Source organism: Zootoca vivipara, chromosome 17, assembly GCF_963506605.1.
Source record: "Zootoca vivipara chromosome 17, rZooViv1.1, whole genome shotgun sequence".
NCBI lineage: Eukaryota > Metazoa > Chordata > Lepidosauria > Squamata > Lacertidae > Zootoca > Zootoca vivipara.
In genome coordinates this window covers 28009166-28034714 of record NC_083292.1, presented here as the reverse complement: position 1 = coordinate 28034714, position 25549 = coordinate 28009166, and the positions used below count along the sequence as shown (strand labels likewise).

The window sequence follows — 25549 nt, the reverse complement described above, 5'->3', positions numbered from 1 at the left end:
ATCTTCTTGTAAGATCCACTTTTCTAATGTTGACCAGTAGGGTAGGAATAATGAGCAGGAGGGGGATTATTTCAGGCCTAGAGGATTGCATTTGTACTGCAGGAAACAAACGGCTCTTTCAAGTGTGCTGGGCAAGCATAGCCTAAACATTTTCTACTTTCGGCCATGTGGAACTTCTAGATGCCTGCCTTAGAGTTCCTTGTTAGGGAAGAGCACTTTTGCTAAAGAACCTGACTTTGCTGGATTATTCTGCCTGGCTTTATTCTTCTAAGGTGAGCAAGTAGGTTTTAGAACCAATTCTCAAACTTTCAAGACAATATAGTCCATAACAAAGAAAGGAATAGACTTACAGTCTTCTTCCAGAGCAAATGTTCCCTTGTATACAATTCCTGTTCCAAGGGGGGGGGTTGTATAAACAGTTCTAGCCCATCTAGTTGCAGAGTTGAGTTTGAATGAGAAGACTGCAGCAATCATTGGCTGCTCCTACACTGTTAAATAAAGTAACCAGGCAAGCAGAACTTGTAATTCAAGTAGAAAGAAAAGAAAAGCCACAACTTTGGCTAAGCACTATGCCAACCCATAGTAGAATAACCCCCTGAACACTTCCCCCCTCGCAGAAAAATGGAGGGTAAAGACATGGTTATGAATTCCTGTTTATGTACAGTTAACAACACATGAAATGTACAGGAGAAAAAGTTTACAAAAAAAAGGAGGACTCATTTTAACAGACACCAATTCTGCCTCATGAAGCCTGCTAAGAGGATCCCACGGCAGACAAGACGTAGTCCTTGGTCACTCCATCGTCCAAAGGGTCTCCAAGGAGGACTGTGGCAACCACCCTTGTGTGGTAACCAACAGCAGCTCTGCATGGAATATGTGATTTTGGATCCTCCACATCTAAGAAGTGTCAACATATTCCCTTGAATCGTGGAAACACGAAAATTGTGGCTCGTAATAGGTGGTGGGGCAGCTCAGTACATACAAAGCTTTTGTGGGGAGGGAGAATCAGTTTTTCAGATGGAGACAGTTAAGTTTCTCTACAGCTGCTCAGAGAGGAGGCAGCAGCAGCAGTTACAGGTCACACCTGGACTTCATGTTGCTTCTGTATGTGGGCCAAAAAGCTGCAGCTGCCACTCAGTCTCACAGATGCTATGGGCATCTTGGGCCAATCAGTTTCAGGTCTGTTGGTAATACTGATTGTAGTTCCATGTGTTCTGGTACCCATAGCCACTATAGTTCTGCAAACAGAGTAGATAAAAAATGAAGCAAATAAATATTTCAATTTTGCCAGGCGGCTATAAATTACATTGTTTATTTTGCGGACAGCCTTCCTTCCTGTCCCCCCCCCCCATCAGCAAAAACTTTAATGGAATGCTTGTTCACACAGAATGCTTGGCTCAACAGGCCTAAGCTAAGCTGCCTGCTCAAACCGGTCCAAATTAACTGTTCAATTGGGTTGTGCAAACCACCTAGCTGTCTCAAATAAAAGAGTCAAGCTACCTAAGTAATGTGTGTATTACCTGTCAAGCTAACTAGGAACTGGTCCCAAGAGTCTGTTTCAGCCACCTCTGCGATGTCTAATGAACTCATTCCAGAAGCCTCTCACAACTCACCTGGTACCAAGTGTTATAGTTATAAGCTCCTGTTGTGCTGCTGTTGCTCACGTCTGCTGCCATCAAAGGGGTGATGCCCGTTGTTGCAACTGCAAGGCTGCCACCTCCTGCAGCTGCAGCAGCATCCTCAAGTCTCATCCTTTTTTCATCGCCCTCCTCAGCACTGCACGGAAGTTCAAAAAGGGCAGTCAGCATCCTGGAAGGGAGTGGACATCTATGGCTGCCTTAGGGGCCTGGCTTAGCAGTTGACAGTCAGGAATGTAATATGTGCATTAGGGGACTGGTGTTCGGCTGGTATTTCAGGACCTCATGCTGGGTCACAGCAACATAACTAACTTGGAAGTACATTGTGCCGATTTCAACAAAAGCCCCCCTAAAGTACACGTGCAGAGGTCTGCAGCCTCAGTGAGGCAGCCTGTTGGTCACCACCTCCTCCTAAACAGACAACAGAGGCCAAACAAAAGCCAAGGACCTCAGTGGCCGAGGAGTTCCTCACCCATTCTCCAGGAGCCTCTTCCTCATCACTTGCTGGTTCAGGAGTTTCTGATGCTCATCGTACGATGTCAGTAAGCTGCCAATGCAAAAAGGAGAAGGAATATTGGGAAGAGAAAAAAGCTCTGCTGGCGCATGGCTGTCATAAACTGGACAGACAAAAGCCTGCAGGTTTGGCCCAGTTTCACTGTACTCCTCTCTTTGTTACCTGTTGATGCTGGACCCAAAGTCCTCAAGAAACTCCACCCTCCGCTGAGAGAATATAATCTTGGTCTCCAGGGGGAGACCGCTGGTTAGGGCTCGGTCGAAGCTACTCATGGTGTTGCCCTCATTTTGCCGGACGTCAGCACTGAACTCCATTTCTAACAGATTGGCATAGAGCTTGGCATTGTCCTGCATCAAAGGAAAATGCAGCAGAAAATATCACTCAGAAAAGTTGGGGACAATGTGTGGAAGGAAAGAATCCAGACCACCTCTTGTGTTCAATTCAGCACAAAGGAAAACCTGCAGCTCAAAATAAAGGGTTGGCAAAAATTGGCCAGCATTAAGTCTACCTAGGTGGCCCCAAGGGAAAAATTTGGGATCCTCTAGAAAATGCTTTTTGATTCCTTTTTTACGACAGGCCAGGATGGAGAAAGGCAAGCAGAACTGAGCTTTGCTTGACCTTGAATAAATGTCAACTAAGGGACTGGCTCTTCTGGATAGAATCCAGAAGAATCTCTTCTGGATAGAATCCAGAAGAATCTCTTCTGGATAGAATCCAGAAGAGACCTGCAATTAGAAACACCACATTTTCTCCTTGGTATCCACTCTTGAGAAGAGAGCATTTTAGAGCTAGCTATCTGACCAAACTCACCAGCTTCCTTAAGAAATGCCTTTATTGAGCTGCGTTTACAAGTAATGCCTACTGTAGGATGCAAGCAGTTGATCACTGTTCAAAGGGATTGCTTTATCTCACACTGTAAGGAGGAAGCTTCGGCTAGGGGCTCCAAAACTTTGTGCATGACTGAGAGGGCTGGAACTTTTAACATTTTCAAGAAAGATTAGATACATTCAGGGCTGATCTGCACTTCCCACCTCAAAGAGGAATAATTGCAGAATTGCTGTTTACACATACAGCAATGGCAGAAACACAGTAATAAGCCACACCAAATTTCTCTTAGTAGCTCTAGGAGGTGCCAAGGATGCTCAAGGAGGGTGTACACACATGACCATGCACAACACTGATATCCAGCCTTCTACAAAGCCACACTCAAGTCTTATCTCAAATCTCTGTGCAAAGCAGCATCAGAGAAGTTGAAAACCATACCCAGTCCCTCACTTTTGGATGCCGAGCTTCAAGGTCCCCATCTCCCCACATCCCCTTTGCAACTCATACAAAAGGTTCACAACTGCGTGTGCACACACACAACTCCCAGTATTTACCGGATCCTTCTCCAGTGCCTCCAAGAGTATCTTCCGGGCTTTGATCAGGTTCTTCTGCACTTTCAGAACCTGCCGGGCTAGTTTGACAGAATAGAAGGAAGAGACAGGCATCCCCTCGTTCTCCCGGATGGCTTCCATCAGGAGGGTCTCCGCCGCTTCCATGTTTCCCAGCCGGCGCTCCAGGCTCACTCGCCGCAGACGCACCATGGCCAGCCCAGGCACACAGTCCTCAAAAGACTTCAAGATGCGCCGGGCTTCCTCCACCTCTCCTGCATGGGAGGGGGCAGAGTGAAAACATCTGCATTTGCTGTGCTGAGAGCTCAGAAGAGTTCAAATTATTATCCTCCGAGAATCTACAACTTCAGCAAGGACAATGAGCAGGCGTCCTCCTGGCCATTCAGAGATCTTCCCCACTGCCCTGGCCCCTCTTTGCCCAGTTCCCCTGGAGTTGAAGGGAGCGAACTTTGTGCCATCCACACCCCTTCCTTCTGTTCTAGGGGTTCCCGCAACTGCCTAGAGCAGATTTTGAGGGGCACATGTGTGGGAGGAGTCCTGTTGTGCAAGTGGAAATGTTTACACTTGCAATGTCTCTTTAATGGCACGCCATCTGGACATTGACAAAAAATTAAATACTTCAATCATTTCAAGTTCAGTAGAAATGTTTGGCTGGCGAAGAATTCTGTGAACCCTGAAAGGCAACCTAGGCAACCTAGCCTAGGCAGCTTAAGGCTGATCAACAGAAGATTTTAGCAGCATGGGGCAAGCCGCTTCTCGGGCTAGAAAACTGAGGGGGCTGGCAAGGCGGAGCACCTTATTCTCCTCACCTTGTTTCTCCTCAAAGGCTGCCCAGAGGAGGTGGATGTTGGGCTTCCGAGGGAGGTGATAGCAGCAAGCTCGCTGGAAGACGTTCCTGGCCCCAGCTACACTGTGGTTCTCGAGGTACCTTGTGTACTGGATGGAGGGGAAAAGGGAATAGAAGAAGCAGAGGGTGGTATGAAAATCAGCTTGGATGTACACCTGTGATGGCAGCACTTGTCAAAAGGAGCTTAACCCAAAGAGATCACGTTCTGTCACTGTGTTTCTGAAAAAGCCAGTGATCATTTTTTGCCCCATCGTGGCAAAGCTGCCTTTGTTGCTTGCCTCCTCCTTCTGTGTGGGGACCATTCTGTAATCTAGGCAGACACCAATATGTTATCCATCTAACTAGAGCCCACAATGGGGACACCCACAGCGAGACGATATGCACTTTCCGGAGGAGGAGGCCTAACGAAACAAGAGGCTGCTCATAAAGGAAAGAGTTTAAACCACAGCCTCTGGGACTGCCTGAAGGGCAGAAGAGGAGTCGCTCCCCTCCTCTGCACGGTGCAGCCCGGGGGGGCATTCAGGGGAGGAAGCGCATCTTGCCAACACACACCTTGATCCAGAACTCCTCGTACAGGGCGCAGGCAATGACGCAGCGCTCAAAGAGCACAATGGTGCGCTCGTGCGAGCCGCTGGCAATCTCAAAGTCCAGGTAGTCCCGCCAGTTCCGCAGCTGGGCTCTCTCCAGCGGCTTTACATGGAAGTAGGGTCTCTTGATCTAAAACAAAAGGAGGGGAGGGGGAAGGAGCTCAACCAGAGAGGCAAAAGGAAAGCAGGGAGATAAATTCCCCAATCCTGCTGGGGCTGAAGTCCAGAGGGAGGGGGACCTCGCACATTTTTTTTTGGCTGACCCAAGACAGGCAAGGAATGGAGTGCACTGGCATCGGTGCGCGTCAGCGCTTCAGCCACAAAGCAAAAGCTCTATGTCACACTGGCAGGGCACAGGATCCATCCTCCCAGCTCCGCCATATGCAGCCTATTTGGCAATTCAGTCCTACAGAAGCACTCTGCCATCCATCACCCCTTTTGGCCTTGCATGAACCCTGGACAACATTTCCAAGCATAAACCTCACAGGGCAGGGGGAGAAGACTCACAGTGTCTGGCTGCCAAGCAAGTGAACCCCAAGCTAACAGGAGAAAGGCCCAAGGAGGCAGCACAGGCAGGCCTGGCTTTTGAAGCTTCTCAGGCTCATTCCGCAGCCTTAAAGGCAAGAAGCCAAGTTGCTTGTTTTTTTAGAAGCAGGGAAGAACTGAGCAGAGCTGCTTCTCTCACATACCACACGACCACAGCAGAGAGACTGACAGCTGCTAGCCAGGTTCTTAGAAAAAGTTAAAACCCTAGATAGAAAGCACTACCAAACAGCGGCTCAGCTATACAAACCCCCTCTTCAAAATTCCAGCGCTTGCTGACTTCGCTCTCATTCTGGGTGTAGATATGCTGGCGAATAGATATCACGAGCTCCCGGATCCTGTCCTGGTCCAGAGGTCCCTGAAATCCAAGAGCACAGCTCAGCCACTGGTTGCACAAGGCATGGAAGCACTCAAGAGAGAGCCTTAAGAGAGCCTAAATGCACGTGGGAAGCTCATGAACAAGACGTGAGACGTGAACCACAGCAGCCATTTTGTTCCCAGCACCAGACACTTAAATGGTATTCTGCCTCTAAGGATGGAAGCTCTCTTTCATTGTAGAAAGTCAGTGTGCAGAGCCCAGGAAGCCCCCCCCCAGTACCAGAGAAAGCAGAGCAGCCAGCCACACCCACCAGCACTTGGCTCCCTTCCACCATCTCCTGCTTGGCTTCTGTCTTCAGTGGGACGTCCTCTCCAGGCGGAGCCTCCTCGGCCTCCATCTCGGTGGCCTTGGCCACTGTCTCGGAGGCCATCTTCGACTGCAGCCACAGCAGCTCCTCTGTGGAGAGAATCTCTCTGGGGGGATGGCTGGTCACGTGCTCCTTGAACCTGCGTTAAGGGAAGAGAAAGACAATCCTGCTCTTTGGAAGAAAGGTGGGGCAGGCAAGGCAAGGCAAGGTGCCCACTCTGGAGAGAAGGGGGCGTTTGGAGGCTGCAGAGAACTGGGGAGGGGACAGTGGTCTGGTACTGTGCCAACACCAGAATGGTCCCCCACAGCAGCTAATAATACTAAGCTATGATTCAAGACCTTAAGTTGTTGACGCCATAGACGTTATCTCAGTAAAACCTTTGCCACAAGACTGTAAGGGAAGTCAGCAGGATCATACCCCTAAGGCAGAGTTGGAAGGGGGAAGAATGGGGAAGGGCAACAGAGCAAGATACCTAAGCCTATCACATGAATTACATTTTCAATATTTATTTACAGCACAGCAGGAAACTTCCCTTACAAAATATCAGATATCCAATTACATCCACAAATATCTAGTCTCTCAAGGACAGTCACGCCTGCAAGTCTTTTCACAACCTTTAACTGAATTTTGGGTGCACCCACTGCAGAAAACACCACTTTGTAAGCCAGCACCTTCATAGCTTTGCTCAGGAAAAAACAGAGCCTGCAGATCATTCTCTCAGGCATCCCTGGCTGAGAGACTTCCTTATTCCCCCCACCTTGTGAGCTCTCTCAGGAGATGGGACCTGGGAGACAGGAAGTGTCTGGGTGGCCTCTCGCCCTCCACCCCATTTCCTAACCTGTATTATGGGTATATTTTGGCAGTGCCAGCTCTGCCTGTGGAAGACACACTCAGCCAATGAAGTTGAATGGGTGTGGCCACTGAGAAATCATTTCGTGGCACAACACAGCCTACCTCACAGGGCTACTGTGAACACAGAGAATGAAAGTGCCATGTTGCATCGCGATTCCTACGGTGCTTTCCGATTCCATGACTCTAAAATTCAAATGCTGATAAAAGTTTGAAATACATCCATCTCGACGGACAGGCTGAGTTGTGCAAACTGTGAAGAAGTGTCCACTTGCTGCAGTGGAGAGGGCTGGTACCAAAAGCGGTGAAAGCCTGATTCAAATTCCTCAAAAGCCTCACAGGGTGACCTGGAGCTAGTTGCTCTCTCCCATGGCCTAGCCTACCTCATAGGGTTGTTCTGAGGATAACAATGGGCAGAGGAGTGGGGGAGAGAGAACCATGTCTGCTACTCTCAGCAAATTGAAAGGGAGAAGGGCAAAAGTATAAATCAAGGATGACTGTATCAATAGCAAAACATCGACAGGGTTCCTCCTTTGGAATTTCCCTCCTTGGGGAGTTATGCAGGTGGGGTGCATTGCTACATCCAGGACTCCCCATCCTGAAGTGCTGCGGCTGCTTCTGCCTCCCGTGGGCATGTTTAGCCACTTTCCTTCTCACACAAACCAACACCTCACTTGGGAGCCTGAAGCTCTGACACTCACACCACAGCTCTTGAATAAAGTATGGAAGCCCCCCCCCCCTGGTAGCCCCCCGCAAGACTTACTTTTCCCAGTGATGGCTGTACAGCTGGGTGGGGGTGGCCAGCACTCGGTCATAGATGGCAGTGATGGCCTTCAGGTCCCCTTGCTCCCTCTGCCACTCCACGTACATCTCCCAAAGTTTGTCCGAACGGAAATCCACCCCTGCGGCTGCCACGGCCGACTCAAAGGTGCTGCGCGGACCAGAGTACAGGCACAGGGAGATGGGATCAGTATTTGCAAATAGGAGCCACGGCAGAATATTGCAGAGTATCCGCATCCCTGTTCCATGTCGTCCTCTAGGAAACTCCATTCCACCCCCACCCCCACCCAGTGTTCTATTTTCCCAGTTGACAGAATATCATGAGTACCTTGCCTGCTCAGTTATGGTAGCCCTGGAGGTGCTCCTGGAACTCAGCATACACACGCAGTAAGAAGACAAGGACACAATTTGTTTGGCCACTAAGATTTGGAGAACTGCTTGCTATGTATTTCTCAATATTGCACAAAAGGGGCCATGGCACTCAGCATCCTGAGTCTTGTAGGGCAAATCAGGCTTCCAAATTATCACTTCTCTCTTTCACACACACGGTTACAATAGGAAGTCCCTTCCTCCCTATGACACAACCTACCCGCAGATTTTCTGAGCTGAATCTGGAAGGTTCATATCCAAGCTGGACTGCAGAAAGGAGATGTAATGGATCCACAGGTCCATGCTGAGGGGAATGGACTGCAGGCCTCGCTGGAAAACCTGAGGAGCAACAGCAGTAGCAGAGAAATGATTTGTAAATACTTATTCAGTTGTAGAGAACTGAAGGGGAGGAGAGGCCAGGAAGAGTTTTTCTTCTCCCCTCCCCATCAATCCCTTGCCCCCAAGCCTTCACCCTTAAGATCTTGGATTCCCTCCTTTCCTCTGAAGCACTAGGGGTTGACAAAACCAGGCACAACGTGTTGAGGTAGGAGCTTTTGTCCTTCAGGAGAGATTGAATGCAAAGCAAAACTCATCCCTGCAGAGTCCACCTACCCCAGCTGAAGCTAAGAAGACACCACACATGCACGCTTTTTGCCTTATCCTGTTGCGTGAGGTGGCTCGGCTCACTTGCAGGAGATACCTGGAGCCTGCCTACTCTGCAGCACCTTTAAGGAGCATGCAGCTCCCCTACGTCTGGCTCGCGGTGGTCTGAACTGGGTGCGTCCCAGGGACACACACACACAAAAGGAACAGAAGGGGGGTGGAAGCAAAGGTGCGGAATCCCCTCACCTCCTCGGTCTCCTTGATGAAGTCAAAGCGCCGCTCCATGTCTGCATATTTCTTCCAGTAGCCGTAGCAATAAGGGTACCGCAGGAAGAAGCTGTCAAAGGCTTTGCGGGCTGCATAGATGTGATTCTGCCCAGGTAGGAAAGAGGAAAGAGGTGAAGCTAGGCACACAAAACACAGCCGGCTACTGTAAATGTGAAGGAAAAGGAGGCACCTGCCTTATTAAAGCTGTTATCTTTCATCGGGTAAGCCTCACTCCACTTAGGGACAATTAACTTGCACTTCGACAGTTAACCACACAATTCAACCCAAGCTTGCAGGTGGACCCTTCAGCTTACCTCTTGCTCTACATACTGCAGCAGCTCAGTCCATGCAGTGAAGTCGAGAGGGTTCTCTTGTGCCGCTCTCCAGTACCGCTCAAACTCTAGCGGATATGTGATGGAGAGCTCCTCCATGGGCGGGTTGATTGCCATGTGCATGACCACGTCGGGAGCAGAGGGCTGAAGGGCTTCCTCCTTGGCAGGCTCAGGTCGCAGGGCCAGAGCAGTGGATTCTACGCTGACTCCGTTGCACTCTTGCGCTGGCGTTGCCTCATCTGGGTTTGGGGCTCCGTTACTCGCTGGCTTAGGAAGCACATCTTGGTCAGGGCCTATTGGATTTAGGAACAACAAAAGGAAATGAGGATTCTTCCAGTTGTCTCTGAAATGTAGTTCTGTTGCCCCTCGCTTAACAAGGGCTGACTGTGCTGTTCTGAAGATGGGCCATGGGAAGGGCAAGGAAGGCCCCAACCACCCTGGCATTTCCTGGCTAAGCAACAACCCCCCCCACCTTGATTCTGCAAGCAGCACTTTGCTCTCTCTGCTGTGCACATTAGTTCCCTGCCAAATATTTTCTCAGCTCAACAAATGCATATATGAATGGAAAATGCATTCTCCAATAGCCACTCCAACAGCTTCCTTTTGAACTTTTCTTCACTCAGGCTTGAAAATGAACAATTTTGCCTGTGGTAAGTCACTTCTAGCCAAGAGACAGGGGAAAGCTTTTGTACTCAGGGGAGAATCCAGAGCAGGGCGCCCCAGGCTCAGTCCTGAAGATAAAGAAGGTCATTGGGTAGGTGGGCCAGGAGAAACTTCCACCAAAACATTCAAGAGCCACTGCTTGCTAGTAGTGGACAATTCAAGGGCAGGCAGACCAAAAGCCTGATTTGGCAAACGGCAGCTGGACATCTTATAGAAAGCAAATTGGGCTTCATTATTACATTTCCCCCTAGAAGGATCTCATGTACAGTACAGTATCTAGTCTATGCCCACGTGCGGTGGCTGCCAGGTCCACTCTCGCATGTCAGCCAGGAACGAAGCCTCCATGGACAGAGGCAGTGTACCTGCGAGGGGCAGCTCATGCCATGTCGTGCATGGTGAACTTCCCAGGGGGAAACCCGAGGGTCCCCCGTTGGAAACTGAGCGCTGGGGTAGAGAGGCACTTTGGGAGAAAGGACTTTGTGCGCATGCTGGGTTTGGGGATCTAGTAGTCCCGACCCCCTCCCGTCCACGCTTTGGAGCCCCGCCCCCCCCGGCCGTGACCAACGCAAGCGTGACCAACGGACACCCCTCCGTCCCCCCCTCTCACCAGCCTCGGCCCCCGGGAGCCCCTCCCCGCCGGGACTGGCGGGAGCCTCGGGCCCTTCCGCCGCCATCCTCCTCGCGGCCGCCGAACTGAGCGTCTCTGCCTGGGGCCTCCCCGCTGCCCGTCCCCGTCACCGCCGCCGCTCCCGCTAGGCCGTACTGCGTCTGCGCCGCCGAAGGACCCGGATGAGATGGGCAGCCTGGCGCGGCCTATGAATTGCTGAGAAGCCTTGAGAGGAGAGCGAGGGCAACCATAGAGAAAGCAGTTCAGAGAGAGGAGGAGGAGGAGGCGCAGGCAGGTGCTCCAAAGGCTAACCATAGAGGGGGAAAGCGGAGGAAGGATCGCAAGCGCTTCTCCCATAGATTTGTAGTTGTAGACTAGCCTAGGTAGTCTGATATGCGGGTTTACTTCGGGCGCTATTTCCCCCCTCTCTTCCTCCCGCCCCGTCTGATGGAACTGAGATCTGCAGATGGAGCGCGAGAGAAAAGATACACAGGTGAAACTCGGAAAATTAGAATATCGCCGAAAAGTGCATTTATTTCAGTAATGCAACTTATTATTTTTAATTTTTCTTTTAATTTTTACAAATGCTTTCTTTTGGAAATTCCACAGTAATAAAACAAATAGTTACAATAATACAAAAATAAACCTCGCTATTACATTTCATTAATTACATTCCATTTATAATTGAACCGCCTAACGACAAATAATTACAATTACAACAAATAAAGGCTTGACATATCTTGCTTTGCATGTCATGCATCTATCTCATATATTGGTTTCACCTTTTCGATGATATTCTAATTTTCCGAATTTCACCCGCAGAACTGCAGCAGCATCTTGGTAGCTTGGGCTTCGTTTTGTGTGAAAAGTGGTTGTTGCTTGTAGTTATTTAATTGCTGTGTTTCATCAGCAGATGCCTTGAGCAGCATCCTCTGAAGAGGAAGGGCTAAAAACCGGTGCTGCTCTCCAAAATTATTTGCGCCCCCCCGGCCCCTTTTTATTTCGTATTTCAGTGTCATTTTGCACTCACACTGTTGAACGAACCAAAACCTGCCTGTATTTTTTTTTATTGGCCCATGTCAAGGTGGTTATTCTTTACTGTCGTACAGCTAAGACAAGTTTTGTAAGTTTTTATCTCTCTTTTGCATGTAGCTGTTCCATCTCTCGCAGGTAGCGGTAAGTTATCGCAAGTGCACACTTGATATTGGATAGTTAGTTGAAAGGACAGTGTATCGGTATCACCAGTATTTATTTTTTAAATTATTAAATTGTGTTTTGCCCCTGAACTTCATTTTTCTGATAATTGAATTGTTATTGTTCCTGCTGCTTTTCATAGAATCATAGAGTTGGAAGAGACCATAAGGGCCATCCAGTCCAGCCCCCTGCCAAACTTGTTGATGTTTTGTTTTTTACGTCTCTACACAGCTTTGAATGCTATTTTCATACAAAATTGTCATATACAGTACTGGTTTTTGTTTTTAAAAAAGAAATGGCTCTATCTCGCCTGCTCCTCAACTCTGTCTTACCTGACACTGCCATCTTCTGACTATTTCGTGGTACTGCACCACAGTAGCCACTTCCCGCCCATAGCCAATTTTAAACCAGACAGGCAGAAACCCAACATATCCAGTTTTCTATGCCCAATGCTGTATGAAGACTGCAATACAGCAGGTCATTGCTGGGGCATTTTCTGCCTCTTGGCATCAAAGCAAAGCTAAATGCAAGCCTCGTCTGAACAAAACCATCCTCCAATTTATAATTGGCCAAATAATCCCAGTTAACATGGGTGCACTTTGGTAATATGGTGCCTTGAGATCAAAATTTGCCCTCCCTCCCATTTATTATTTTCACATTAAAAGGTAAAGGGACCCCTGACCATTAGGTCCAGTCGTGACCGACTCTGGGGTTGCGCGCTCATCTCGCATTATTGGCCGAGGGAGCCGGCGTATAGCTTCCAGGTCATGTGGCCAGCATGACAAAGCCGCTTCTGGCGAACCAGAGCATCACATGGAAACGCCGTTTACCTTCCCACTGTAGTGGTTCCTATTTATCTACTTGCACTTTGACGTGCTTTCGAACTGCTAGGTGGGCAGGAGCTGGGACCGAGCAACGGGAGCTCACCCTGTCACAGGGATTCGAACCGCCGACCTTCTGATCAGCAAGCCCTAGGCTCAGTGATTTAACCAGAGCATAAATAACTCTAGCCAGAGGCAGATTTACAGCAGTGTGACCAGTGTCCCCACAATGGAGGCTGAGCCAAAGGGGGTGCCGCAGGATGTTGCAACTACCACAGAACGGAAGGTGAGAGGCAGAGGGTGTGCGCGCTGAATTTTGGCCTTGCACAGGGTGCCATTGAAATTTCAAAGACCAAACTCTGTCCCTGCTCTGGCTTCTTGTGTGTGCTTCCGTAAGAAAGTCCAGGGCGGGCACGTCAGCCCAAGCTGGTGAAATGCAAGGCATATGGGGATCACTTAGCCATCAGCCACCCATGCAGGTGGATCTAGTTGCAAACCCATGCTGTCATCCTGATCTTTGATGTGGGGGGCAATCCTGCCCAGAACAGGCTGAGTTCCCAGTTTGTCAGAAGAGCTGCAGATGGAAAGTGCTTGCTTGGAAGAGGATGCTTCTTCCCACATGCACCACGAAGAGATCTGAGCCTGTGGGCTGGCAGCCTCACCTTACAGAGCAGACCCTGAGGAGGAGTCCATCTGTCACTGTTTCTGGTGGAAAGAGCCTGCAGGCTGGGCAGGGAGTGCCATAAACGCCTTTGCATAGCTCCCCATGCCAGGAGCTGGCACCAGGCCTCTGAACACCCCCATTTTTTAAAAAAAGAATGGTCCAGTGCAGGCATCCCCAAACTGTGGCCCTCCATATGTTTTGGCCTACAACTCCCATGATCCCTAGCTAACAGGACCATTGGTCAGGAATGATGGGAATTGTAGTCCCAAACATCTGGAGGGACGAAGTTTGGGGATGCCTGGTCCAGTGCATAGAGAAGCATGAAGCCTGGACAGCTGGACTTGGTAGAGCGACCCCTGAATCCTCCCACTATGTGTTTGCCCTGAGTAGGGCTGGGCGATATCTGGTTTTCAACATTGTGATATATCACCAGCTAAATATTGCTTAATAATAATAATAATAATAATAATAATTTATTATTTATACCCATCTGGCTGGGCAGTTTCCAACAGAAAAATAAAATAATCGATTAAACATTAAAAGCCTCCCTAAACAGGGCTGCCTTCAGATATAATAATAATAATAATAATAATAATAATAATAATAAACAACTTATTTATACTCCACCCTCCCCAGTGAGAACCAGGCTCAGGGCGGCTGACATCAATAAAATTACAATAAAACGTAAAAGAAAGAAAAACAATTGATTAAAATGCGGATTAAAATACAATTTAGATTTAATTTTTTAAAAAATGCAGCCTCATTTTAAAATGGCCCAAATCAAAACCATAAGGGAGGACAAAACATAGTGGTCAGACTAAGTCCAGCCCAAAGGCCAGGCGGAACAGCTCCGTCTTGCAGGCCCTGCGGAAAGATGTCAAATCCCGCAGGGCCCTGGTCTCCTGTGGGAGAGCGTTCTACCAAGTTGGGGCCAGTACTGAAAAGGCCCTGGCCCTAGTTGAGACCAATATAGCCACCTTATGGTTTGGGATCTCCAATAAATTGTTATTTGTGGACCTTAAGGTCCTCCACAGGGCATACCAGGAGAGGCGGTCCCGTAGATCACGTTGTCTGAAATAAGAACAGTGATGTGCCGAGGCATTGACAGGCTTCATGTTTTCCCCCACATTGTGATTTTTGCATAGCACACACACACCATGATTTGTGATATATAGCCAGGTCAAAAATTATGAAACTGATATCACAATATGGACTTCAAATGGGTTTTGGATGATATATTGATATATCACTGAGCTCTAGTCCTCAGCACCGTGGGGGAATTCAATGTTCTTGTTACAATGCAGGAGAACAGAACAAGGGGCGAGACCTTGGGGTTGTGATAGATAGATAGCTTTATGAAGATGCCAGCCTTGAGTGCGGTGGCCGTGAGAAAGGCAGATTCCATGCAAGGGATCATTAGGAAAGGAATTGAAAATAAAATTCTGGGGATCATAATGCCCTTATACAAATCTATGGTTCAGCTGCGTTTGAAATACTTCGCACGGTCGCCTCACTTCAAAAAAGGAAATTGTAGTGTTGGAAAATGTTCAGAACCCAAACGCTCAAAGGGGTGCAGCAACTGCCCTATGACGAAAGGTTGCTGCATTTGACACCTTTTGGTTTAGAGAAAAGGCAGTAACATGAAAGAGGTTTATAAAATTATGCTTGCTTCGTTTTTCCTGTCAAAACTATCTTAATTCATATGAAAATGAATGATAATTTCCCTGATGGATTGATTAAGCAGTCATGCGGTAATTCATATGATCAGCTGGGCAAGAGTTCCTTAAACAGGTGCCTGCAGCCGGAGAGGCTGAGCTGAGGCCCAGAAGGTCGATGTGCGCGCGCGCGTGTATTTATAGAGCACTATAGACATTGCCAACCTGGCGCCCTTCAGAGGTTTCGGACTCCCACCAGCAGCACCCTGTTGGCGAAGAGAGGTCTACAGTTTTATTTTATTTTTTTTGTTTTGCTGAGGAGCAAGACCTCCCGGTGGCGCTCTGCACATGCCCAGAGGTGCCCGAGGCCGGGAGCGAGGGCGCCCCCTTGCCACGACTCTGGGAAACGTCGTCGTGGGGGAAGCGGGCGGCACCTCCTTCCTGCCCTCCCCAGAGGCCGCTTCTCCGTCCCGCCCCGAAGGCGGCGCCTTCTCCTCCTCCTCCTCCGCTGCCGCCCGGGCAGCTCCTGCTCCCGCTGCTGCTGTTGCTGCTGCTGTTCGGCGCCGGCCCTGGCTCGGGCTCCGGCGGGCGGGCAGGGAGGGCGGGAGGATGAGCGGCGCCTTGCGCGACGTCTCCTTGCAGGACCCGCGCCGTCGCTACGAGCTGGTCCAGCGCATCGGCTCCGGCACCTACGGCGATGTCTACAAGGTGCGCCAGTCGGGGGAAGGGGGAGGGGGGGAACCGGATGCCTGGGTTCCTTGGGAGGGAGAAAGCGCGCAGGGGTGTGGGGCCCCCGGGGGGAGGGGAGGCACCGGGACGCCTGGGTCGTCCTCCTCCTCTCCCTGAGGGGGAGACTCCACCCCCAGCGTCAGGGACTTCTGGCCCGGGTGGGGGCCGCGGGACCCGGACGCCTGGGTTCCTATTTGGGTGTCCCCCTCCAAACCCCCGAGAGCGGGGAGCCCTTTTAGGGGGAGACTCGGCGTGCGGGGTTGACTTGGGGGGTGGTGGTGGTGTCCGGTGTTCATGTCAGCTTCGTGGGTCGGAAGCCTGTAGGGTAGGATGTCAGCGAGGCGGGACGCCCCCCCCCCCCTTTGGAGCTCCTGCTGCATCCCCACCACCATCCTCAACCCCTTTGGCCGTCGCGGGACGCTGGCCTGACCGGACTGCCACCCAGCTGATGGCCTTGGGGTCCCAGAGGACCAAGCGGGCTGCTATTGGCTGGCTGGGAGACTGGCACCCGCAAGACAGAGAGATCAAGCTGGACGCTCTTGGAGTAGAAAGTGAGTCTACCTTCCAAGGATGCTGTCGCACGCTGGAGACACAGTCCCCTTCTAGATGCCGGATCTACCCAGTCGCCCCCCAAGTCAGAGGACAGCAAGCCTTTTTCTGTCCTGGGATTTTTGGTGGCTCTTGCTGAGTGAGGCCCATCCAGGCTGGGTGCCTGTCCCCCTGCGTCTCTTGCACAGCACCCTTCAGCCAGGAGAGCGGGAGCTGGGCGCCTCCTTCGACCTAGTAGTAGAATATTTCTTCCGCTGCACATAATTGAGCGATGGGATTTCCCCCTATCGCCACTTCTGTGAGCTTTAAAAGGAAGGGACTTGGCCTAATCAGTGCTGATGGCAGAGGCACGTGCCTGGCGCTGGCTGCTGCTCAGGATTGGTGCTGCCCTGGCAGGAGATGGCTTGCTTGTCCCACTTCCCAGAGGGAGTTGGGGTGCTGGGTTTGAGGGTCTGATCCAGCACCTAGGCTTTTACTCCCTGCATATCATCTGACTGTAAGCATCTCTTTGGACTCTGTACTCCTCCCATTTATACAATGGTTATAATAATTCAGTTTTGTGTTGCAGTATAAATTGCTTTGCCGTTGGGAGGGCACCCAAGTTGGTCTAGGGGAAATGTTACGCCTTCAGGTTGGTGGCTGTGTTGCAGCTGGCAGAGATTTGCTGCCTTCAATGGTGGCATCGGGGCGTTCGCATGTCCAGCAATCCAGAGGAGACTTGAGAGGCCTGCTTAAAACTGGACTGCTCATGGGAAGAAACCTTGCCGATAAGCTTCTGCAGGTTGCTAGTCCTCAAACCCTTTAGCTCTCATACTTTCCTGTATAATTCCTATTAGTTATTTGAGAGAGCGGTATATATAAAAATCAGATTGTGTACAGTTTCTTTGCATAGCATCGTGGAAGAGGTTCTTGGACACTGGAGTAATCTGGCCAGCTTCTCTTGTTGTGCAGAAATCGGCTGACAGCCACTGCAAGGAGGACGGTGGGCTTCACTTCTGAGCTCCTGTGGGGCCCTCAAGGGTTGTTGGACTCCCATCACCCAAGATTGTTGGGCATGCAGGCTGAAGGGAGTTGTAGTCCATAAAACATCTAGGGGGCATGACTTGCCCCTGTTTTGGCAGCCCTAGCAGTCATAACAAAAATATTCTTTGGTGATGAGTCGGCTGCTGTTTTTAATGGCTGGTTGTTTTAGCTGTTGTTTATCTTGTTGTAAAGTTGGCCGTTAGTTTGCCTTTTTGTGTGTCATGCTGATTTTACATGAGCTGCCTTCTGTGCATTTGCAAAATAGTGAGTGGGATGATTATCAGTAGTATTAACAAAAATTATCAGGACGTTGGGATGCCTCCTTCAAGCTCCTCACAGAGGTATTTGGGACAAGCAGGTCCTGACTGACCTGGTGGTCTCCAGCTGTTTTGGACTACAACTCCCATCCCTGCTTGCTGGGGCTGGTGGGGGTATAACTCCAAAACATCTGGTGGGGTGCCAGTTGGGTGAGGGCTGCCTTCTCCCCTCTCCCCACATGATGCCCTTCTTGTCCAGACATCCCATTGAATAATGTTGTGCTCCCTTAATGGAGGTGGTGAGGGAGCCACAGAGGTCATCTAGCTCAACCCCTTGCTGAGTGGCAGTGTCATTTGCTCACCTACTCACCCTTCCATGGCAAACAAGTCAGATTGACCAGGTGGCAGCTGTAGAAAAGGGTTTGTGGGACCAGACAGCTGTGGGTTACCACATTCTAAACTCTGCAGAAATGCTTTCCCCCCTTTGATATGTATTGATGTGCCTATTATTATTATCATCGTTATTAAATTTGCATACCGCCCTATACCCGTAGATCTCGGGGAGGTTCACAACATGAAATTACAATATAAAAAAGATAGAATACATAATAAAAATAAGAACCAAGACAGCCCAATAATCCCCTCTTCCATTTTAAAAGGGCATTGGAGGCACATGAAAAGGGCCTCAGAGGATGATCTCAGGGTCCGGGTAGGTTCACGTGGAGAGAGGCAATACTTGAGGTATTGCTCTAGGGAGCTCCAGCCAGGACAGTATACAGGATTCCCCTGCTCCCTTCTTTTAATTTCCACGGCCGCCTTGTAAGGTAGGTCAGGATGAAAGATAGTGAGCATCACGGCTGAGTGGGGACTTGAACCAGGACCTTTAGGAACCATACTATCGTAGTGTTGGAAGAGGGACCCAAGGGTCATCTAGTCCAACCCCCTGCAATGCAGGAATCTAAGACGGTGCCACACTGGCTGTCATCCTACCTCAAACTCAGTTACCTTGGGCTGCAAGGGAGGGGGATGCCCGACCCTGAATGGGCCTGAGCCATTGTCCAAGGTTTGGTATTTCTGGTAGCCTTCCTCAGAAGCTGCTGTGGGTGGGCGGTGGGGTGTCCTTCCATTCCTGTAGGCCTGCAGGAGCCTGGAGAGAAGCAGCCCTCCTGCTACACTGCCCCTCCTACCAAATTCAAGCCTTGTCTTGATCCAGCAGCCTGCCTTGCGCCCTGGAGTCAGGCACGTTGTTCAGAATCTGACCCCAGCATGGCATTTCCTGAGATTCTTGAGGCCAGAATAGGTTCCAGCTGGGAGCCAGGACTTCTCGGCTCTGTTTACAGCTCGGAGGTGGGTTGTGGGAACAAGCTAGGAGCCCTGGTGGGGATTCCTGAGCCCCACCCACAACTCCAGTGCAACAAGGGTCCTCTAAATGATGTCCTGGAGAGATGGAAAGAAGGGTTGGAGTGGGCAGATTAGGAGAGGGAGAAGTAACTCCTTCTAGGGTGCCTGCCTCTTCATAAAAGTGGCCCCAGTTGCGGTGATCCTTGGTGGCGAAGGCACTCTGCGCATGCACAGAGGATGCCGCGACTCTTCGTCTTTGTGTTCCGGGGCTGAGTTCAGATGCGGCCTCAGTGGTTCACGAGGGCAAGGCTGGCTAGCCCAGCCACCTCTGGCAGAGGATGCCAAGTTACACCCCAGCAATGTCCCCTGCCTTGTCTCACCTCTCTCTGTCAAGACCAGGCTGGCTTCTCTCTCAGTGGTAGCTTTGTTTCAAAACTAAACAGACTAGGCAGAGGATGTGGAAATCCCAAGGAGCCTTTTAAGATCACGAGGGTCCCTTTAGAAGCATGGCTTCCCGCCTCTCTTCCCAATGGCTGGTGGCTTTTTTTTTTGCCACCTGTTTTGTGAGGAGGAAGCCGCCTTTGTCCAAGAGAGAGGGGGTCACCCTGTCTCTTTCCTCCCTGGCTTGTCACGAGGATTTTTTTGACGTGCGCCACTCCCTTTCTGCTAGGGGAGCCCAGCTCGGCCAGGATGGCAGGAAGTTGCCTCACTGCCAGGCAGGATGATTAAAAGGACTGAGCTCCTTCTGAAAAAGAAGGCTCTGGTGGGCATGCTCTTCTTGCCCTTTGACCTCCAGCCCTTGACTCCTTAAATGGCTGTGGTTATTCAGTGCCAAGACATATGCACTCTGCACATGGTCAGGAACCAGCTGGGCCTTGCTAGGGGTCTCAATAGAATTCTGTAATTATTCTAGCAGGGGCTTAAAAAGCTGATATTGTAACTATTAAAGGAACCTTGTAAAAATATACGGACTGGTTATATCTTCTGCAAATCGAAAGATCATTCCGAGTGGCAGAAACAAGAGATGGGACCTTCCATCCCGGCCTACTTTGTTTCGCTTCCACCAGCAAACGTATCCTTAAAAGGTTTATAGTTCTAGTTAATTATGGAGTGTGGCTGGGGAATTGTTTTGGGGTGCTGTTTTCAATGGTGATCCTTCTTGGAACACACTATTATATTTTATTATTGTTTTACGCACGCAGATCTCCAACCCGCCCTCACTATTTGGCGTCATGACCGTGACAATGGGAATTTGGAAAACTGGGGTGGGCGGGGGGTTTGAGGATTTCCTGTGAATTCTGCGTGGAAGAACAAAGCTGTTTGCAGGGTGGGGTGTCCCGCTTGTTCACACCAGGAGGTGCGCTAGTTGTGACATGCTTGCGTGTCAGGCCACTAACTAGTGCAGCAGTTGGAGGGTGGCTCAGGAATTGCCTGAGGCTGTGGGCAAAGGCAGGTTCAGACCCTCCTTGGCAAATGGTGCTTTTTGACTGATTATCCCCCCTCCTTGCCCCCTGCAGGCCCGTGACACGGAGACTGGGGAACTGGCGGCCATTAAGATAGTGAAGCTTGATCCAGGTAAGCTGGGGTGCTTGCTTCTTCAACAAGGTGGACTTCACAAGTCCTCTTTCAGAACTAGTTGGATGGTTTGGGAAATGTGCTGGGTCAGAGGCAGTGCGCAGGACTTATAGAAAAAATTGGGGTTGGCTTTTAAGCGCCACTCTGTCAGGAGTCTCTGTGTCCCCTGAGTCCATTATTGACACAGAAGAATGGATGGAGGCAGGATGCAATTTTCCTGTTGCAACAGAAGTCCCTCCCCGTTTTGTTAGGAGGTGACGCCCCAAAACAAAGGTGTGCGATAACCTTTGAAGACTTTAGAAATTGCCCAGCCCCTTAACCAAGGACCACCCAAAAACATCATACAGGTGTCACAGGAAGAGGTGGTCTACAACAGAAATTTGGGGTGTGTGGCATGTCTCCCGTCTGTCAAGATACCTGTTAATGTTTTACCCCAGCCCACAAATACAAATACAGGTACAATATCCAAATTAACATATAACATTTAAAAACAATTTAAAACAACTCCACCCACCAGGTAAAGCAAGTACAAGAACCATTAAAAACATCCAGCCGTACGTCTAATTGTGTAACAGCAGGTTGCTTATTAAAAGAGACATTTAATATACCTGCTATTTTTTTTAAACAAGTGTTACAATTACACCTTAACATGCTTTTATTCATTTATTTTTAAATCGGACGTTACCTACCTGTAATGTCTGGAAACAGAGGTACTGGTAGCCAGCTCCCCAGGTGTGTCCCGCACTCCATGTGGATTTTTAGAACACTTTGGTATTTGAAACTGTCGGACAAAGGGCGGTAGTGACAGAGAGGCCTTTTTGGAGCAAAGGAAACGGTTTGTCCTGCTTCCTCTCCTCAGGGGACGACATCGGATCCATCCAGCAGGAGATCACCACGCTCCGGGATTGCCGCCACCCCAACGTGGTGGCCTATTTTGGCAGCTACCTCAGGTGAGAGGCTCGGACCCTTTGGGAAAAGGAGTGGAGCCAGGAGGGCAGGGCGGTTGGGGTGAAGCGATATGGTTGCAAAAGCGTAGTCAGAATTGTGGGGTGGCAGGTTTGATGCTTGACACTTGGTCCCTGGTATTCAGACTTGGTGGGATGGACTCGCCGTCTCTCCAAATGGAGAATGCACCGGTGGAGGGCTTTATTTTCCTATCTAGGGCTGTCAGAGGCAGAAAAATCAACCACGTATTTGATAGGATACTACCTGGCCCTGCCACGCGTTGCTGTGTCTCATCCCTGTGATTCCCCCCCACCCTGTGCCGATGAAATTAAGCAGAAGGAGGCATCTTGTGCCCTCAGAGTGTAGAAACTGAACTCATCCAGAATTCCTTGCCCAAAGAGAAATATTTAAGGCCTCATGGATAGAATTAGCTGGCTCTGTGGTGACGTTTCCTTTTTGTGTGTGTCTTGGGAATGGATGTTTATGGGATCTAAGTGGGATATTCCTGGGGAGCCCTTCAGGAGATCAGTTTGCTTGTTGCCTCAGGGCAAGATATTCCTTTGGGCTGCCCCTTCAAAGGGTGGCAGGTGGGAGAAAGAGGGGCTGCTTTGGGAGCTGGGGAAGGGCCATTCCCACAAGCTTCTTTCTTCTCCCTTTAGGAATGAGCGCCTCTGGATCTGTATGGAATACTGTGGAGGGGGATCCCTTCAGGAGATCTACCACAGTGAGTTTCTACCTGCTTTGCTCCATGGTCCTCCTCTGAACTGGAGATGCCAGCAAGGCTTAAACTTGGGACCTTCTGCATGCAGAGCAGATGTTCTTGCCGCTGATATCTGGCCCCTCCCAGACTTGCATTGCCTTGCAGAATGGGAGATGGACTGAAGGAAGGAAGGACACTGGCGAGGCACATGGACCGGGCATTTTGTCTTTCTCTATCTTTCTTTTCCACACCCTTTGTCTTTCCATGCCCTTCCCTTTGGATTCTCCCGCTCCCCCAACTTTTATTGTGTTCTTTGAAAGAGAGAGAGTTGAGCACCAACCCCAGGGTCTAAGAGAAGGCTCCTTGCTCAGTTACTGAGCACCAGCTTTGCTCGCAAAATGCCCCAGGATAAATCCCCAGCAGCATCTCCAGGGAGGGCTGGCAAATCAGCTCGGGCTCAGCCAGTCTGTAGCCCCAGGAATGGAGAAACTGCCAATCTGTGGGCTGTACATCAACCGCTCCCTCTCCCGAATGGCGCCCCTCCCCGGCCTTGCCCCCCCTGCCCCTCTGCACCTTCCTGGGTGGCTTTGGAGGCAGGGGAGTGTGTGCATATGGCCCCTGGAAGGCTGCTTAGGAGGGAATGTGGCCCTCAGGTTGAAAAAGGCTCCCTGCGCCTGGTGTGGACAATATTGTGCTCACAGTGTGGGTGTATTCCTGGAGCTTCACTGCTGGGAAAAATGGGTTGCATCCAGCACAGTTCTACTCAGAGCAGACATGTTGAAACGGACGGACCCAAGTTGGTCATTCATTCCAACAGATCTACTCTGAGCAGAGCTGACGTTGGTTCCAGCCCATCGTTTTTGCACAACTCTCTGGCTGGGCATGAGGACCCAAGTCGACCAGAGGCCAGGGTGTCCCTCTGCACTTCCCTTCTTTCATTTTCCTTGCTCCCCCCCCCAAGACCCTGTGTCTTCACCAGAGTGCATGGGGAGGTTTAACTCTTTCCTCCCCTGCTCCTCTCCCCCTGATAAAAATCAGCCCCCTTGCCATGAGGTCCAGAAGGAGAACTCCTGGAGGTGTTGTTGTCTGCATTAGGTTCCAGTTTGTCCCTCGGAAACCAGTCTCTGCTCCCCTTCACCCCTGCTTTCTATTCTGCCTGCCTTTGTTGTCGCCGTAGACATGAGGAGAGAACACACACACACCCCTTGACAAAATAGGAACCCATCCTGCCGCCGGTCTGTCGTAATCGGTACTTTGCTTCTGGTGGGTTTTACTTCCCCTTTTGGCTCCCTGCAGTTGGTTTACTTACAAGGTGAGAGAGGAGCCTCTGCTCAGCCTCCCGTCTCCATGTCCAGCAGAATTTTTCAGAGATGGCATGAAGTGTGGAAAGAAGCACAACGGCTCTGCCAGGCCTTCCAGGGAGGTTTGGCCTGGGGAGATTCTGAGAGGAAGTGGGGCCTAGGAAAACAATTAACGTGGTGGGGGGGAATAGACGAACAGACACACACAATAGTACCTGCTTCCTCCCCTCTCGGAGGAGAGCACTGTGGACTGTTTATTTCGTGGGGTTTGGCAGCTGGCATTCTTACCTTTCATCCTGCAAGAGTTTAAACCGAAGACGCCACCCCCACCCCCATGCACTCTGGGGCCCAACCACTAACCAGACCCCTCCCAGGTCCTGAAGGCAAGAGAGTGGTGAGCTCTGCAGGGCCGTCACCTGAGGTGGCTCATGAAAGGAAGCCAAGCCACATGTTGCAGAGGCAGAAGCCCAAGCAGGCAAGGCCAGAAGCCCATCTCTCCTAAGCAGGGCTGTGTGTTGAGGAGCACCCCTGCACCCCCCCCCCTCATTCAGCCATTTCCCTCATTCCCAGACACAATTCTCTCTCCTAGCTTTAAATTTCACCTTAATAAGCAAAGCCCGCCTGCAGAGTTTTGCTCAGGGAAACCCAATTGCCAAGTCTACATAGGCAAAAACCTGCTTTTATTAGCGTTGGGGTGGCAGGCGGCACGAGATGCAACTGACTCACCTTTTCTGCTTCTCGCCTCCAGCCACTGGTCCCCTCTCGGAGAAGCAGATTGCCTACGTCTGCCGGGAGACCCTCCAGGTGAGTGGGTGGGTGGGGCTGAGCTCGCAGCACAAACCCTGTTCAGGCCCGTGCCAGGTGGGTGTGGGCAGCCTGATTTCTTTTTATCCAGTGCCAACAAAAGCCAGAGTGCGCAGGTGTGTGCGTGTGTGTGTGTGTGTGTGTGTGTGAAGTGTCAGGGTGCCCCGTGTCTGCACCTGGGGCAGGAGTCAGCCTCTGCCTGGTTATTCCGTCTCCCCTCCCAGCTCAGGTGTGGTTGCAAAAATGTAGGGTTGTCAAGAGAGGCTCCTTCAGAGCTTAATTGGAATGCGGTGCTAGGTTTGGATCTGCAGCATAAGAAACACGCATGGTGTAAGAGGTCCCGTGAGCATGTACGGAGTATTTGTGTGTGTGTGTCCCCCATTTCTTCACTGTGTACACCACAACTGGATTTTTGGTAATCCAGGATTAGGAAGACGCTTTCTAGGAAGGACCCCCCTCAAAGGCTTTCCACTGCTCTTTATCCAAACCAAGCCCCATGGCTTCTCACCTCATTTCCCTCCTGCTCTGTGACTCTGGGGCATAAGCCAGGGGTCAGCAAACTTTTTCCGGAGGGGGCCGGTCCACTGTCCCTCAGACATTGTGGGGGGCCAGACTATATTTTGAAAAAAATATGAACGAATTCCTATGCCCCACAAATAACCCAGAGGTGTATTTTAAATAAAAGGACACATTCTGCTCATGTAAAAACATGCTGATTCCCGGACCGTCCGCGGGCCGGATTTAGAAGGTGATTGGGCCGCATCCGGCCCCCGGGCCTTAGTTTGGGGACCCTGATACAGACGGACGCTCCACACCTTTGAGAGGAAGTCCCATTTTCCCGTTGGCTGCTCTGTTCTTTTCCTGCCTTCCTGCAGCTGAGAGAAACTGTTACAAAGGCAGGGAGTGGAATGTAGGTCACTAGCTGTTTGTGTGTGTGTGTGTGTGTGTGTGTGTGTGTGTGTGTCTGGGTCTGGACTGAATCTCTGCAACGAAAGGCTGCAATGTCTGGGGAGTTTTTAGTTTGGAAGAAAGAAGATTGGTGCAAAACACACAACTGAGATTTACCAAATTACGCGTGTACCCGCCAACACTAATCCGATGAAAATAGGGAGGTCCTATACCGTAATGATATGAATTTTATTATTTATACCCCACCCATCTGACTGGGTTGCCCCAGCCATTTTGGGCAGTTTCCAACACACACACACACACACACACACACACACACACACACACACACACATATATATATATAAACATAACAAAACATTTAAAAAACCTTCCCTATACAGGGCTGCCTTCAGATTTCCTCT

The 25549-nt window shown here is 50.3% G+C and overlaps 2 protein-coding genes across 2 annotated transcripts in view; one reads left to right on the top strand and one right to left on the bottom strand.

The window, feature by feature from the left end:
• Positions 1–637: 637 nt before the first annotated feature.
• Positions 638–10847, bottom strand: LOC118075898 (pre-mRNA-processing factor 39). Its single transcript, XM_035098277.2, has 14 exons — positions 10679–10847; positions 9391–9701; positions 9056–9181; positions 8427–8545; positions 7821–7988; positions 6152–6347; positions 5773–5880; positions 4945–5109; positions 4355–4481; positions 3531–3799; positions 2314–2498; positions 2110–2184; positions 1614–1776; positions 638–1238 (listed from the first exon to the last, which is right to left on the bottom strand). The coding sequence occupies exons 1-14, from the start codon at positions 10743–10745 to the stop codon at positions 1176–1178; spliced, it is 2142 nt and encodes a 713-aa protein (XP_034954168.1). The 5' UTR covers positions 10746–10847; the 3' UTR covers positions 638–1175.
• A 4705-nt stretch (positions 10848–15552) lies between these two features.
• MAP4K2 (mitogen-activated protein kinase kinase kinase kinase 2) overlaps positions 15553–25549 on the top strand; it is a 35827-nt gene continuing 25830 nt past the window's right edge. The window contains exons 1-5 of the mRNA XM_035098275.2: positions 15553–15720; positions 20429–20486; positions 21346–21436; positions 22091–22155; positions 24181–24236. Of these exons, the coding sequence (XP_034954166.2) occupies positions 15622–15720; positions 20429–20486; positions 21346–21436; positions 22091–22155; positions 24181–24236 (369 nt within the window). The 5' untranslated portion in view covers positions 15553–15621. The remainder of the gene's footprint in view (positions 15721–20428; positions 20487–21345; positions 21437–22090; positions 22156–24180; positions 24237–25549) is intronic.

Coding starts and splice junctions, on each gene's coding strand:
- LOC118075898 (XM_035098277.2), bottom strand. CDS start 10,745: ATGGCGGCGGAAGGGCCCGAGGCTCCCGCCAGTCCCGGCGGGGAGGGG. Junction 8,546..9,055: donor TCATCAAGGAGACCGAGGAG/GTGAGGGGATTC, acceptor GTTGCTCCTCAG/GTTTTCCAGCGAGGCCTGCA. Junction 6,348..7,820: donor TACAGCCATCACTGGGAAAA/GTAAGTCTTGCG, acceptor CCCTTAACGCAG/GTTCAAGGAGCACGTGACCA.